This window comes from Ciconia boyciana, chromosome 5 (assembly GCF_034638445.1).
Source record: "Ciconia boyciana chromosome 5, ASM3463844v1, whole genome shotgun sequence".
NCBI lineage: Eukaryota > Metazoa > Chordata > Aves > Ciconiiformes > Ciconiidae > Ciconia > Ciconia boyciana.
Genome location: NC_132938.1, coordinates 83,770,426 through 83,784,757, shown reverse-complemented (window position 1 = coordinate 83,784,757; position 14,332 = coordinate 83,770,426). Strand labels below are relative to the sequence as shown.

Sequence of the window (14,332 nt, the reverse complement as noted above, 5' to 3'; positions counted from 1 at the left end):
CAGTGGGGAAAATGTCCACCCTTCCTCTGCTTCTTTACGCCCTTCATCATTTTACGAATCTCCCTCCTCTTCCCCAAGCCGCACTTTCTCAAGCTGAAGGCCCCTAGATTACATTTAGCACCTCCAACAGAGAGTCCATTCCAACCTGCTCTTTTTCACTCTACCACATACCATTCCTAAGTGCACTATATTCAACAACCTCCAGCACTGCACTATTTAAAACAGCCAGCGCTTGATGTGGGGACGACAAGGAGGGGAGGAATCCATGGAAGGGTAGGGTATGATTTGGCTGCGGGCTCCAGCTCCTGCTTAGCTCATGGTGCAGCAACACTCAAACCCACTCAAGGCAGCTCTTCCCCCCTCAAAGTACAGCAAAACCCGAGCATTCAAAATAAACACTGATCATACAGATTACCATCGCAAGGCTAACTGCATACGCGGTGCTTTGTGTAACTGAAGGAAGGCTTAATGGTCCCTGATCACAGGGAAAAGGGATGCAGTTCCCCAAATTCCCGTTGCATCAACGCCAAGGGAGATCTTCCAGCCTGGCAGGCGGCACCAGGCTGCCCAAGAGCACGAACAAAGGCTCCGGGAAGAAACCCTTCCACAGGTACAGGGGGAAGAAGAGGCGAGGGCCGCATTATTTAACAGAGGCCATTTAAAAATTCACTCTATCTTCTGTTTACTTTGCGTAGGGGTATGTGTGCTCACCTCATCACACCGTCGTATTTCATCACGGGGTTCCCACATTGCGCACAGACGCACAGAGCTTTTGTACTTAAAAAGGCTCATGCTCCCAGGAATTTGGATCTGCCTCTGTCTCTCTGTGTGTCTGTATCTGTTCACATATACGTTTAAGATTACCTTCCCATAAATTATCCCGTGAATGCTGACCTCAAGGGATACCTTCCACGCTCTGTGTTTTGTCTATGCACAGAACTCCATTACCCAGGAAAGCTTTAGAGGTGCGCTGCTGATACACTGCGGGGAGAAACGATGCAAGCAAAACTGCTCTCTGCATCAAGAAAAAAGGCCAAAGTAAATAAAATTCCAGTTAACTAAACTTCCTAGAAACTGTTCCTCTCCTCCAGAAAGGTGGCAGTGATCAGTACTGGAAGACAGTCATTTTCCTTTGAGCTCCATGGAGTGAAAGTAGGTCATCCAGGCTGACAGACCCTAAAAATTAGGAATGTCTGTTTGTGACTGCAGAGATGAGGAGACGTTCAAACAGCAAAAGCAGCGAATCACTCCCACCGTTAATCACCGGACTTCGTTCCAAACAGCGGGATCCCATCAGCGCCCTCCCCGTCCACTGGTCCCCCGGGAAAGGCAGGAGGGTTTCTCTCAACAAGGCCGATTTCTTTTTTAACTTTAGAGCTGGCTTTGGCACAGATTCCCTGTTGATATGGAAACACCGGTTTGAATAAACAGTGCACACACCACAACAAATAAGAAGGGTTTTGTGCCTCTCTCTGACTGATCATATTCATTCAGAGGCGGGTTTTGTCCCATATACAAGCCCTTTGGAAGTGGAGATAATGCCAGGTCAGTAAACTCCCCTTATATCAACATATATTCATTTTCTATATGCTATTGCATCAGCTCAGTAATAACAGGTCCCTGATAAAACACATTTTCTTTAAATGTCCCCGTTATTTTACATCTTGAGCATTAAAGAAGTCCTAGCGATTCAGCCATTCAGAGCTGCCAAGGACATTTTAACAGAGCACGACCAAAGGATTTCTCACGGGAGGAGGGACAGAAGTGGGAACAGCAGCGGGAACTTCCCCAGCTTCCTATGGTCCGCTTGCACTACAGCAACAAAGGGGCTGATAAAGGCTGTACTTGACTCTTCTCAATCGCTTTTGTTCACAGATAAAGCTGAAACAATAATTTTAAATGTTTTCAAATTATTAAGACTACATGAATCACGAGCTAATTTACAATCCTGGCTCTAACATCATAAATGACCAGTTGTCCCCTGGGCACTGCAAAGAGGATTAAAACCTTGTTCTCCCCAAAAGGTTGCTCAAACGGAGAAGGAACGCGGCTGCAGGCACAGTGCTCTTTGAGATGTCTTGCATGGGACAGGCAGGGTGAAACTCCAAGGTAGGTTGCCAAAGGAGAGCTCAGCCCAAAGACGGCTTAAGCAATACTAAGTATAAGCAAGGCCACTAGCATTTCCACAGATTCATCGTGTTGGGACGCTTTTATAAACCTTCTCCTGAAGCACTTGTGACTCATGCTGCAACGACAGGCCAGCGTGTGGCAGTGTAGGTTGAAACTGGCTAGAAAGCTGAAAACCACACAGAAAATCCTATCTTGATGTTCACTGAAAAGAAAAGAGAATGGAAAAGTAAGACTAGCAAAATGCCCAGGCAGCACTGGGCAAGCAGCCGTTGTTATCTGTACCAGCAGAGGAACGGATGGTGAAGAGCCGGGCGACCAGGAGCACAAAGCCAACCTTCCAGATGTAAGCATAATCCACACGTAGAAGTTCCGCTGGTGTAGCCACATCAGTCGGCTGTCTGGAAAAACCCCCAATCTCTTGGCGTACACAGCTCAGACCAGCAAAAGGACCACTTCTCACCAGTACAGGTCACCCAGCTGGGTGGCTGCGGCTGGTATAGGCTGTGGGTCTGCCACGCGGACTTGCCTGCACAGCGTAATTGCCGTGGTAATCGCTTTGACCTGCAGACGAGCCTTTAATAAAAAGAAAATCAGGCAGGAGCGTGGGGTGCCACCAGCAACAGAGAGTGAAGTCTGGGTGCCCCTGTGCAGGCCTTCACCTGATCCCCGGCAGACTGAGCTGCTGCTGCTGCCCGGCGCTTTTCTTCCATGCCCCTGCTCTGGGCACCCTCTTTGACAAAAGGCTACTTGCAAGCTGGCAGGAGTTCGGACAAGAGCAATCCAAAGCGGGAAGTGGCCAAGAGACAGAAATACATCAGAAAAGCTTATTTGCATTAAATATATAGAAGATGCACCTAAACCAGCAGAAGCGTTAGATCTTTTCTAACTATATCTGCTTGAACAATCTACATGTACGTACACGTGTACATCCCCCTCACCTTCCCCAGGTTTGCTGCACAGTCCACCAGAAACATCTGCTTTTTCTAGACTCATCTCTGTTATGGACCTGATTAGGGTAAACCACAAGGTTGTCTCTTCTGATGGCTCAAGAAACCTTCATTAGGTCCTTCAGTTTCGTGTCATTCAATATGGTGTTAGAGAAAAACTTGAGCCAACAGCTCGACCTTCAAGAGCTGGAGGGATTCTCCTGCCATGGGAAGTCCTGGTCTTTCAGACACCGCTCCGGTACCACTGACCTATCTGGCAACAGAGAGCTCAGAGCCCAGGAGAGAGCAGGAAGCCTAGATGCAGATTTATTAATAGGAAAACAGAAAAGAACAATAAATTGTCCAAAAGTGCCGCTGCCTCTGCTTGTCTATCTAGCTGCAAATGACCAGTACATTACCTGCTGCCAACACCTCATAAAATAAGACAAATGAAGGCAAATCACTTCTCTGCACTGCTACCTCAGAAGCAGTGTTCTGCCAACACAAACACAATGGAAGGGAACGCACCTCCTCTTTCCTAATTATCCTTATAAACTGCCAAAACGTCAAACAAGCCCAAAGCAAAAAACATGATAAACCAGCAAAATCAAAATTCGGTGCCCTTTATTGAAGCTGTTTATCATCAGAGCGGTTTGAGTCAGGGCCTTGGCGTCTTCTGCAAGACAGGATGCTGAACCAGTCTCTTTTGCAATCTCGGTGTAATACAGTACAATGAATCAAGCCGTCATTCTCATGGCAGAGATGAGCTGCTTCATGCAAATTACTGGATTTCCATATTCATAAACAATCCGCTCTTCCCCACGCATAGCTGTTTGGGTGCTCAGCACTGCTGACAGATACGAGAGTGGCAGGAGGAATAAATCAAAAGCCTTTTGTTTAGCTACAGGGCAAGCTTCCCGCACAGGCTGGAGGCGGGAAGGGAAGACTTCCTTCAGAGCTCCCCTTTTTGTTTTTCAGTTGTTCCACCTCCTGCAAGACAGCGTGTTTATCGAGCGTGGCGCTGAAAATGGGAATAAAAGCTTTCTTCCCCTCTTCACTTCTTGCCCCACAAACCTCTGCCTCTTGTAGTCATTAAATATCCCGTTACGGCTTTTTATCCCATGAGCTCAGCTGGGAACCTGACGGGCAAAAAGCTTTGTAACACTTTGGTGATTGTCAGCAGCTCCCAATGCCCCGAAATATCAACACAAGAGTAAATCAAGGCTGAACGTCTCTCGGAGAAAATACACATACTTTTGCTCAACCAGAAATTCTGTCTCGCTGCTGCCTGCGGATGCTCTCTACAATCTGCTCTATGCAGGCGAACACCGTACCGACAGCACAGCCGCTTCGGCAAAGCTTTGGCGTCCACACTGTGTTGCCACTGACTATAAACCGCCTCTGCGCTACCAAAATAAACAAGAAAACACTGTCCCATTAATTTCCCTTTCCAAAGACCACCAGTCGTGACAACCAGCCTACCAAGAGCAGCCGCTATATGCAGCCGAGGTAGGGGGGCACTGTGTTTAGTCTGTCGCAGGCACATGAGATCTGAATCAATATTATTGATGCAACTTTTGTGATGAGTAATCCGCAGTTAAAGATTTTCTGCAAACTCTGCATTTTGGTAATTGGCCATGCCTCTTGTTTCAGCTTCACAATCATTTGCTTTCCATAAATTGGAGGGGAAAAAGACTAACATGACATTTTTAATTTAGCAGACATCCCAACCTTACAAGTAACCCAGGACTTTATTACTTTCAGATTTCCGCATCATTTTATGATTTCACGCAGTCTTATTCTGATGGCAAAATTATTTCGTCCAGTCTCAAATATAAGGAAGAGAATTACACAAAGCCAATGAACACGTTCTAACTCCACCCTTTTCCATGAAGCAATCCCTCCTTTGCTAAAGCTGCTCATCTAACTGCTTATCACACGCCCATAAACACTTTATGTCAGAGGGGAAAGAGAGAAGAAAGAAACAGACTTTTAAGTTACGGCAAAATTTGCTTGGGGTTTTTTAGTGAAGAGCAGTACACTGAAGTTGTTTTCAGAGGATGAGACGCCACTAAAAATTAGTGCAATGATCTTAAAATTATCAAAGAACAAGCCAACCACATAGGTCTTCAATACTGCGGCAGGGCGGCTGCAGAGCACTGGCTTTGTACCTCCAGCCCCAGCTCCACGCAGCGCCTGCCCCAGCCCTTGTGTGGCCGTCCCGTCAGGCAGGGCAGGCAGCAGATCCAGAGGAAAGTTTTATATAAAAGAGATATATATATACACACACACACATAAATGCTGTCATAAAATCACTACTGCCAGGGCCAGTCATATGTGGAGAGCAAGGCCAATGGAGAAGCTTTTGGAAAAGCCCCATCCATGAGTATAGCCCGGGTGTCTCTGCTCCCTCCTTGCCTTTCAGCCAGCGAGCCTCTTCCCTGCCCCTCTCGCTGATGGCTCTTTGCCCTGGCAGCGAGGGAACGGGCAGCACTTCTTCGGCTGGTCCTTTGGAAAGAGCCTGAGTGTCTTCTGTCCTTTCCTGACTCCAGCCTTTTCCAAGAGGGATCCTAAGTTCATTTTCTTTGTGAAAGAGCTTAATGGTTACCCAAGTAAGAAGATTAACTCTAAAAAGTGTATTAAGAAGGCAAAGAGTATGAGAAAAACAAAACAGAAGCAAGATCAAAGTAAATCCAAAGTAAGCATGAAACCATCCCTTCCGTAAGGGTAGAGGAACCAACCTCACAACGCTTAATACAGGCAAATTGGAGTGCTATCTATGATTTTAATAAAATCCTATCTCTTGTTATTCCCACTGGCTGTACTCGTGTCAGCGTGTCTTGGGACCACCGCAAATATCGTCCTTTATCCTCAGCGCTGATGTCTTCTAACTCATCTTTGCGATCTGCGAGAAAGCCCCCGAGCTGAACAGGACATGTAACCAGGTTCGGCCCCTGTGTGGCAAAGCAAAGCCCGGCTCCTCGTTATACAGAGGTTTCAGTCACGGGAAAGCTGAGGGTTCTTGTCTTCTCTCACTCCTCTTGATCGCTTACTGTTCCTCTGTCCCTGGAGGAGGCCAATCCAACTGTCACCACCTCCATCGTGCATTCGCCTTTCAACACCGGCATCTTTCCTGATTTCTCTGCAGGGCCGGACAAAACAGGCCCTTGCAAACCTCAGGGAGGGCATCCTCCGGGAGGATTCTCTGGCAGATCTTCAGAGAAAACCTAAGCATATAGAGATTTTTTTGGAGACTATTTTGTTCTTACCCCATTTCCCTATTCGAAGTACACTAAGATGGCACTGAGGGACATGGTGTAGTGGTGGACTTGGCAGCGTTAGGTTTACGGTTGGACTCGATGATCTTAAAGGTCTTTTCCACCCTAAATGATTCTATGATTCTACGGCCAGTGCTCTCTAGTACACTCCACTGCCATGCCCTCGGCTACATCCCAAGCGATTTTAACACCTCTCCGTCCTGCTGTGACAGAAGCACCCACCCCACCCAGGTGCTGCCACGGCACAGATGCAGGAAAGCATAAATGCATCTGTCCTAGCTTAAGCCTCCTCACAGAGTTGTCTGTGTTAGCAGGGCTGCTTCTGCAGCTGGCAAGGCCACTGTCCAAGAGGCAGCCAGCCCACCTGAAACCTGAACGGACTCTGCAATTCCAGCTCTCCACAGGGACTGAAAAATAAGCTCAGGAGACCAGGCTCGACACCAGGCACCTCAAAGAAGTGCCTATGTTTGGAGGGATCAGTCTGGGCTTTTGCCTTTGTAGCTGAGGTCCCAGCTGCTTACTGCCCCTCAATTGGATTATCTAAAAAACCCAACCACAACCCAAGCCACCTGAAAGCAGCCTGGCCCAGCCGACCACGCTCAAGCACTGCTGCCAATAACAGGCCAGCTCCAAGAGGAGAGAGAAGTGGCCAAGTGTATTAGGTAACATGCCAACACGCGCCACTCTTCTGCATAGAGCATTCCCCCTCCCAGAGCGTCCTCTTCTGACCTTCTCCAGGCTTGTTTGGTTGCCTCTAACCTCAAAGGCTATCCTTCAAAACCACCAGTTGTCACAAACATGGAACTGAACAGAAGAATTCAGTACTCACTAGTGGCGAGGCAACCGCAGTATGCCAAGAGATCTGCTCTGCGTTTGGCTCCACAGTTGAGAATGATCCCAAACAAAGAATTATCAGGGTCACACAACAGGAGACACCAGTTTTCAACTTGGACCTTACAGGATCCAGGGGAAAGGAGCAGGGAAGCCACAGGCAGATGCCCAGGACCTGCCTGCTTTTCCAAAAGTATGCGAGGGAACTGCTGCTAAGCAGAGCCAGAGCATCTCAGGATGGAGAAAGTTAACTGTCACTGGGGTTGGAGGCTGATAAGAAGACTTTGGGTAAGAAGATAAGAAGACTTGGGTAAGAAGACTTTCCCAGGTAGGCTGAAAGCACTGGAAGGTATGGCTGCTTCAAAATGTTTCAGCTGCTTCCAGCTAGACAAGCGTACAGGGCAAGAGCTGTCCTAAGGCATGGTCCCGTGTCCCTCTCCACGTTGTCGCGTGGGTGACAATCACAAAACCTGCCCTGCCAACCTAAAAAACGGAAGGCTTGAGGTCGTACTGCAGCTACGAAGCACTGGCCACCAGCACTGCTCCGTGAAGAGAAAGAGACAGAAACAACAAGAAATAACCGGGTAAAATCTTCTGAGGAGCACATTTCACAGTTTGAAGAGAGAGCATCCAGAACCTCTCCTCGAATTTAATTTTACTTAGGTGTCCTTCTGCTCAGTAAGAACCTACCGAAACACAGATTAAAGGAGTATTTGGCTATAATATTGCTACACTGTTAATCACACCATTCCAATTAGCATTAAAGGTCGCCGAACTGAAAATTAAGGACGTAGGTAGGCAGGAAAGTTACTGAAGGTATACAGAAGTTTGTTCAAAGCCTTTCTTCCTTTAAAACACGGGCACACAATACTCTCCTTTATCTTTGCAAAAATAGCGATCGATGAAAGAGCTTAGGTCCCAGTCCTGCTCCAAGCAACTGTCATAAACTGACTCCAGCCTGTCGCAGTTCTTATACGCACACAAATAAATTAAAATTGGAATAGCCTCTTTCTCCAGCAGACCCATACCTCACTATATGGCCTCATTAACTGTCAAGCTTCCAGACGGGATACCAAAATAATGAAAGCCAGTCACTCTGCTGTCAAGGCAAGAAAATCTGTTCTCCTTCCAGCTCCTGTTGTCGTAACATGATGGATTATTCCCTTGCCTCCTGTATGGCATGCTAACTTCTGCTCAAGCAAGTTGCCAGGCATCACCACCATTTCACAAACTTTATCAAGACAGGCGTTTCAGTCAATCAGTAACGAAAATTGAGGTCTAAGGTGACTTCTCAGGCCAGCTTCGAAAGGCGTACAGTACAAGGGTTCCATTGTGCAAAGTTCATCAGCAGGACACGGGCTAATTAACTAAGCGGCTTTTTGGAACTAGTTCGTGTTCAAGTAACGGTTTTCACTACAAACAGTCAGGCATTATCTACACTGAAAGTTAAAAACTTTGGAGCGCACTTCCAAACAGGATTTATTAACAGATTTCACTATTCGCACTACCAAAACATCTATTTTTATACCCAGTTCTACACAAAACGTCTATTATCTGTATGCGCCCAGAGACATTTCAGCAGGAGGGGCAACTGAGACTGTTTGCACTACTGAGATCTCCGAAGCCTGCTGCGACATTCAGACCTAGTTTTCTGCTAGTCTATCTATAAGACCCTAATTATAATGTGATTAAAAATATAAAGCGTAGCAGTCTTTCCAATGAAAAAAAGCTATTTTACAATCCTACTCTGCCCCAGGTGTGGCTGCATATATTTAAGGAAGCAGATATTTTGCAAAACCAACCAACCAATATAGATGCACGCTGCAACTCTGAATGACACCAAAGTCAATGCAAAACACGTTGCCCCCTTCTCTTTCCGTGAAAGTGTATTTATTTATATTTATTTATTTTAAAAAATATTTTATTACTCTGAACTCACTTTTCTACATTGATTATGTTGCTGTGTCCCTTTAAGGCAGAGTTGCACTTACAGAAGATTGCAGCCAGCCATCATTTGAAGGACTAGAGTCATTCTCAGCTGGCCAGCATTTCTGCGTTACCCAAACAATTTTCCAAAGTAACTCTCATTTGCATTCAGAATAACCATGGGACTAGAGAACGCTGAAAGACACGAAAAAAAAAAAAGATTCTCCGAAAGAAACAGCCGTGCTTTGAGAATAACCCACTTTTTGAACCAAGACAAAGGTTTTTTGAAATTTGCACAGAGACCTTATTCAGACACCAGTTTTCGAAGAGTTGAAATAAACTCGCTCTTACCCTTCGGACTCTTCAACTCTCAGAAAGGACGAGAACACACACAGAGACAGCCCGTATGATACACCGCAAACATTACCCCAGCCTAAGAAATCCGTCAAATTCGTGGAGGCTTGGCGCTAAAGGCCAATTTTAACTTCACTACTCATCTCCATTTTGGAGCTGCTCTCCCACCGCTACCTGTCAGCACAGTTGCCTTTCTGAAGCGATGCACATTTGCACAGAGTGAGGTAGCATCTCTGGTTCCACCAGCTGCGGTGGGAGGGACGCGTTCCCCTGAATGCTCCTGATCTACCCCATGGCCCTGGCGAACACACGCCCTGGAGTGCTGCAGGACCTTAGCTCCTGTGCAGACCCTTGCCGTAACCCCTGAAGACCCTCTTCTCAGCAGGAAGAGGATCCAAAATACATCAGTTTCTGGATATTTTCCCTCCTTTCTCATGGATACCAGCAAGATGCCATGTACGTGGTGTCACTTGCTTCAGGCCTTGCAAGAGTTTAACCTGCTGTTTTCAAGGGCTGGTGCTTAAAAAGGGGAAGATCCAGTCACAGGACTCGGAAATACTCTACTCACCTTGTTCACCCTCTTCTTCTGCTTCAGTTTTATGGTACAGAGCCTCTTTCCCCAACATCCAGCTCCTAACCGTACACATCCCCAAAGCGAAGTCTGAATCTGAAGCTTACCTGATCTTTCTCAGGCTTGTCAGAGATGTCATTCAGACTGGTGGAAGTCAGGTTTCTGTGAGTCATGGCTGGGCTGCCTGTAAGAACAACGTCGACACCAATTAAAGCACCTGTTTCGACCCAGTCAGAAGAACACAGAGGCTCAGGCTACAGCAACACCTTTCCTTGCACAAGGGAGGGCGATGTGGGCAATTTAAGACCCTGACAGGCTGCTTTCCGGGACTTTATGTGGCACATGGGATATTAAAATGCTAACGCTTCATCACCTCTGACCCGCAGCGTTCCCATGACTCTTAGGACAGCAAAAGAGTCTAAGGACTTTCCATAATTCCTGCCTGTGGGAGAAAAAGCAAAACAGCAACAGGCGGCTGACACCGATGCTGCGGGGTCACCCAGGACCCAGTGACAAACCCATCCCTCAACAGGGCTGGGACCCTCGTGGTCACTCCGACCCGCAAACCCCGCGCCTTAGCTCTCCTACGTGGATGGCATCTGCCCTATGCTCCTCAGCATCCCAGAGCCTGGCGTGCAGCTCACGCAGCGAGGGCGGTTGGCAGCTCTTGGTCCTTCAAAACAGCCAATAATAAAAATCTACCTTCCTTCAAGTAAGCTCGCTAACTAAGCTCCTGAACTTTAAGCATTTTACTGATTAAAACGTGTGCACCACACTGATAGAGCAAAAGTCACCAATTCCTGACACCAGATACCCCAGGGAGCTGACGAAAACCCCCAGAGACAGAGAGCTGAAGCAGTTCACCTCCATTTCTTTTTCAGAGACCAACCGCTCGCCTGTAAACCTGACACGCTGACATTCAAGGACTGCAAAACAGCTGGTAAGGAGCTGCTTGCTCCCGTATGGACTGCTCATCCGACTTATTCTTGTGTTCTCCGAGACGAGCAGAACATATGGAAATAGTTCTAAAGAACTTGGAAAAAAGCCCCATGATTTCAGAATTCAGTTCTACAATCCCACTAAAAGCATTTGTAGTTAAAACTGAAGAAAGCCAGAAATAGCCATAATTGTAAAAGAAGAAAAATAATTTAATTAAAAAAAAAAAAAAAAAGACAAGACTTCTGGGATGGATACAGTATCATAAACCACAGCAGTCAGTATGCATTTTTTTAATTATTCTGAAATTTTCCCATCCCTTCTCACCCACTCTCGCAGGAACCAGAAGCATAGCAACAGGAGCTGTTATCACAGAGTTTCTGACCGTGAACATAACTGGAAAGACAGAAAATACTCAAAAAGAAATGGCACTGAGGCATTTCCCAACTTAGGCTATGTTTCGAGACAATATCGATTAAACTTATGCTTTGATACTCGTACCAAAATGAAAGTCCAAGTTTTCAGTGTTCATCAGCTCCCAGTGCAAACAAGCTCTATAATAAATCAGCATACCGAGGGGGAAAGAAAAAAAAAATAAAAGGAGTGGGAAGAAAAAGATCTGGACTCCCAGAGCTGGGTTTGCTTTACAACATATTCGACGCACGTGGAGACAGACTTAAAGCCTTCTTTCTTAGGAGCCACTTGGAATCACAGTGTACCTGCTGGGCGTTACTGCCACATCCAGGAATGCCCCCACAGCAAAAGCCAAGCACAGTTTGAGAAATGAGGTATTATAAAAGGGGGACGCCCAGCTTTCCCTCCTCCTGCTGTTATTGCGAGGCAGATTTAAGACCCCACCTATCTCTACAAAGTTTTTACAAATACGTTTACTCATAGAGTGAGAAATGCCACTTGGAAGACTGGTTGAGGCCACATACATTAGTAACCATTCTCCTAATTAATTATTAGCAAGCCAGACCTAGAAATGTCTACAAATTTTGATTGAATGTTTGATATCAATCTGTAGGTAGGAGATAAACGCATAAACAAAACAGGAGAAAAGTGATCAAACTTGTTACGTTGTGCCTGTTACACGGCGTAGACATTACTTAGTTCATAACACCTTCTGTGATACAAATATTTAATAAATATTTCTATTTGGTAAAAAGCAAAGCTGGACAAAAAAACCCCAAAAAACCAAAATGAAAACAAAACAAAAAAACCCCCCAATAAACCCAGGTTATTGTAATCCTGAAGCCCATTATTGAAACCCTGGCTCCTTTTTCTTGTATGGCGGAATTAATTATCTTTTAAAGGTTGCACAGACACTGCCAATTCTGGGAAACCTTCGATGACTATATAATGTACCCATAAATTAAAATGAAAGATTGAAGCTCGATGCAGAGATACACATGGCTGCTTTGCAAATCTGCGCCAATAATATCAAATAAAGAATCAGAGAAGCGCTTTCTTTAAAATGCAAAGCTCGTTCACGCTGATAATTGGTGTCACGCAGCTCAGTGAGTCAAAGCAAAGTTTCTATCACTTTCTATCACCTGAGCGCTACCAAGTGAGAGAAACCAAACCAGAAAGTCCTCGGCAGAGGTAAACAGATCGGGAGAAGTTCAAAGACCTGCAGCGATGGGAATACTGGTGGGCCGCTCTCCGAGCTGGGTACCCCACACTGCCCAGCGGCCCAAGGCCAGCTCACGGTCTGGGAGAGCTGCTGTTCTGCTGTGGATGCCGAGACAGCATTGCAGAGATTGATCTCCTCTTGGTCAAGCCTTACCATGAGACCTCCGAGTCCTGGCTTGGTTAATGACTCCAACTGAGAAGGAACTAAGTATGGCTTCCAAAAAGCTCTGAGCAAGGGCAGAACATATTAACGTTTTTATTTTATACTGTTTAATGCTGTTTCAGTGCATTTTATTGAGAAGAGCTGCAGTATGTAGCTGTAGAGAAAGGCGTCTGCTGAAGGTATCCCTTCCTTTTCTGCAGACGGCTTTGGTGGTTTTCCAAATTTCTAGGTCCAGTTCTGGAGTAAACAGACTAAAATCAGGGCCCACAGCTTTCATAGCTGATATTGTTCCAGATTACAACACTCGTTTGCTTTGTTTCTTAGGCAATAATTACCCTTCTTTCCAGGGGAAGCAGCTAATGACTTTATCGCCTCTTGCTAGCAGCCTCTTTCTCCCAACATGATCAACATAACCACATCAAACTCACAGCAGCTCTTCTCAAAGCATCCCATATTTATTCCAAACCTGGACAGACCCACGTGCCAAAACACTTGTCTGCTTTTTCCAGTTTTACCCCTTGATTTAATAAATACCACCCTTCCCTACAAACACGACCCTGACTATACTCTAAAACCATCCCAGCTACGGCAGCACTACCACTACTAGGCTGAACGAGGACAAGTGCACGGAGCCTAGAAGAGAGGGACATCAGACAAAACCCTGTACAACAAGAAGCATGCACCTCTGGGCAGAGGGCTCCCGGGAAACTCCTTTTGTCACAGTTAGAGCTCTTCGGATGAGGAACGTCCCCCTCCTGCCCATAAATCCCTCGCTGGCAATTCAGCGCTGCTCTGGTATTTTCTCTAAAGAAAGTACTTATGTGATAGCGCTCCTATTTCAGGCAGTGACAGAGCTCCTACCAGGAAGGAGGACCTGAGCCCGAGAAGAAAGCAAGCCTGCACCTGCACTCGTTTCTGAGAGCTATCCCCACAAAGAGCTGTGAGCACGTCAGCCACAGCTCCAACTTCTGGGCACAACACACAGACCTTATTCACTCCCTTTTTCCGTCATCAGACCGGCCGTGCTTTAAGAGATCTGAGCATCAAAACTTTACAACGTACTCTTTGTTCTTCGGAGGTAGAAAGCGTCTCACAATCCCACTTTAAATAGGGCTCTCACAGGCTAAGATGACTCGTATCTCCATCTCCTTGTAAGAAATTTTACACTTAATGCTGACAGCCAAAACCTCTTGAGCATGTAATATGACTGTTCTCCCCTGAAGTCTGGTGTCTGTGCATATCATCTTTCGAAGATGCCTTACAAGGTCCTCAAGTTCAGACTAGTCTCACTCAGTACTGACTTAGACGATCCCTAGACCACAGACTGGAAACCACAAGCTTCACCTTTTACCAGCTTTGCTGACCTAAGGAACTTGACAGTATCTCAGCCTGCACTTAGAAGTTTTCCCCAAGTCTCTGAATTTATCTTGACCGCCAAGCAATGTCACTAACAGAAAAATGCTGCTAGAAATGCAAGATGCAACATGTGCAGTGTTGCCTCAAAAGCCATTTGGCTTTGCGGACACTGTGGCCCAAATCTGTACAGCCTAAATCCCTTCTGACTCAGGTTCCTAATGGTTGT

General features: G+C 46.2%; 1 protein-coding gene across 5 annotated transcripts in view; it reads right to left on the bottom strand.

Annotated features, from left to right (window-relative positions):
- The window catches only part of SLC4A4 (solute carrier family 4 member 4), a 230,154-nt gene that overhangs the window by 70,454 nt on the left and 145,368 nt on the right, over positions 1-14,332 (bottom strand). For all 5 annotated transcript variants that reach the window (XM_072862885.1, XM_072862890.1, XM_072862888.1 and 2 more), the window contains exon 7: positions 10,124-10,200. In XM_072862885.1, coding sequence (XP_072718986.1) covers positions 10,124-10,200 — 77 coding nt within the window. The remainder of the gene's footprint in view (positions 1-10,123; positions 10,201-14,332) is intronic.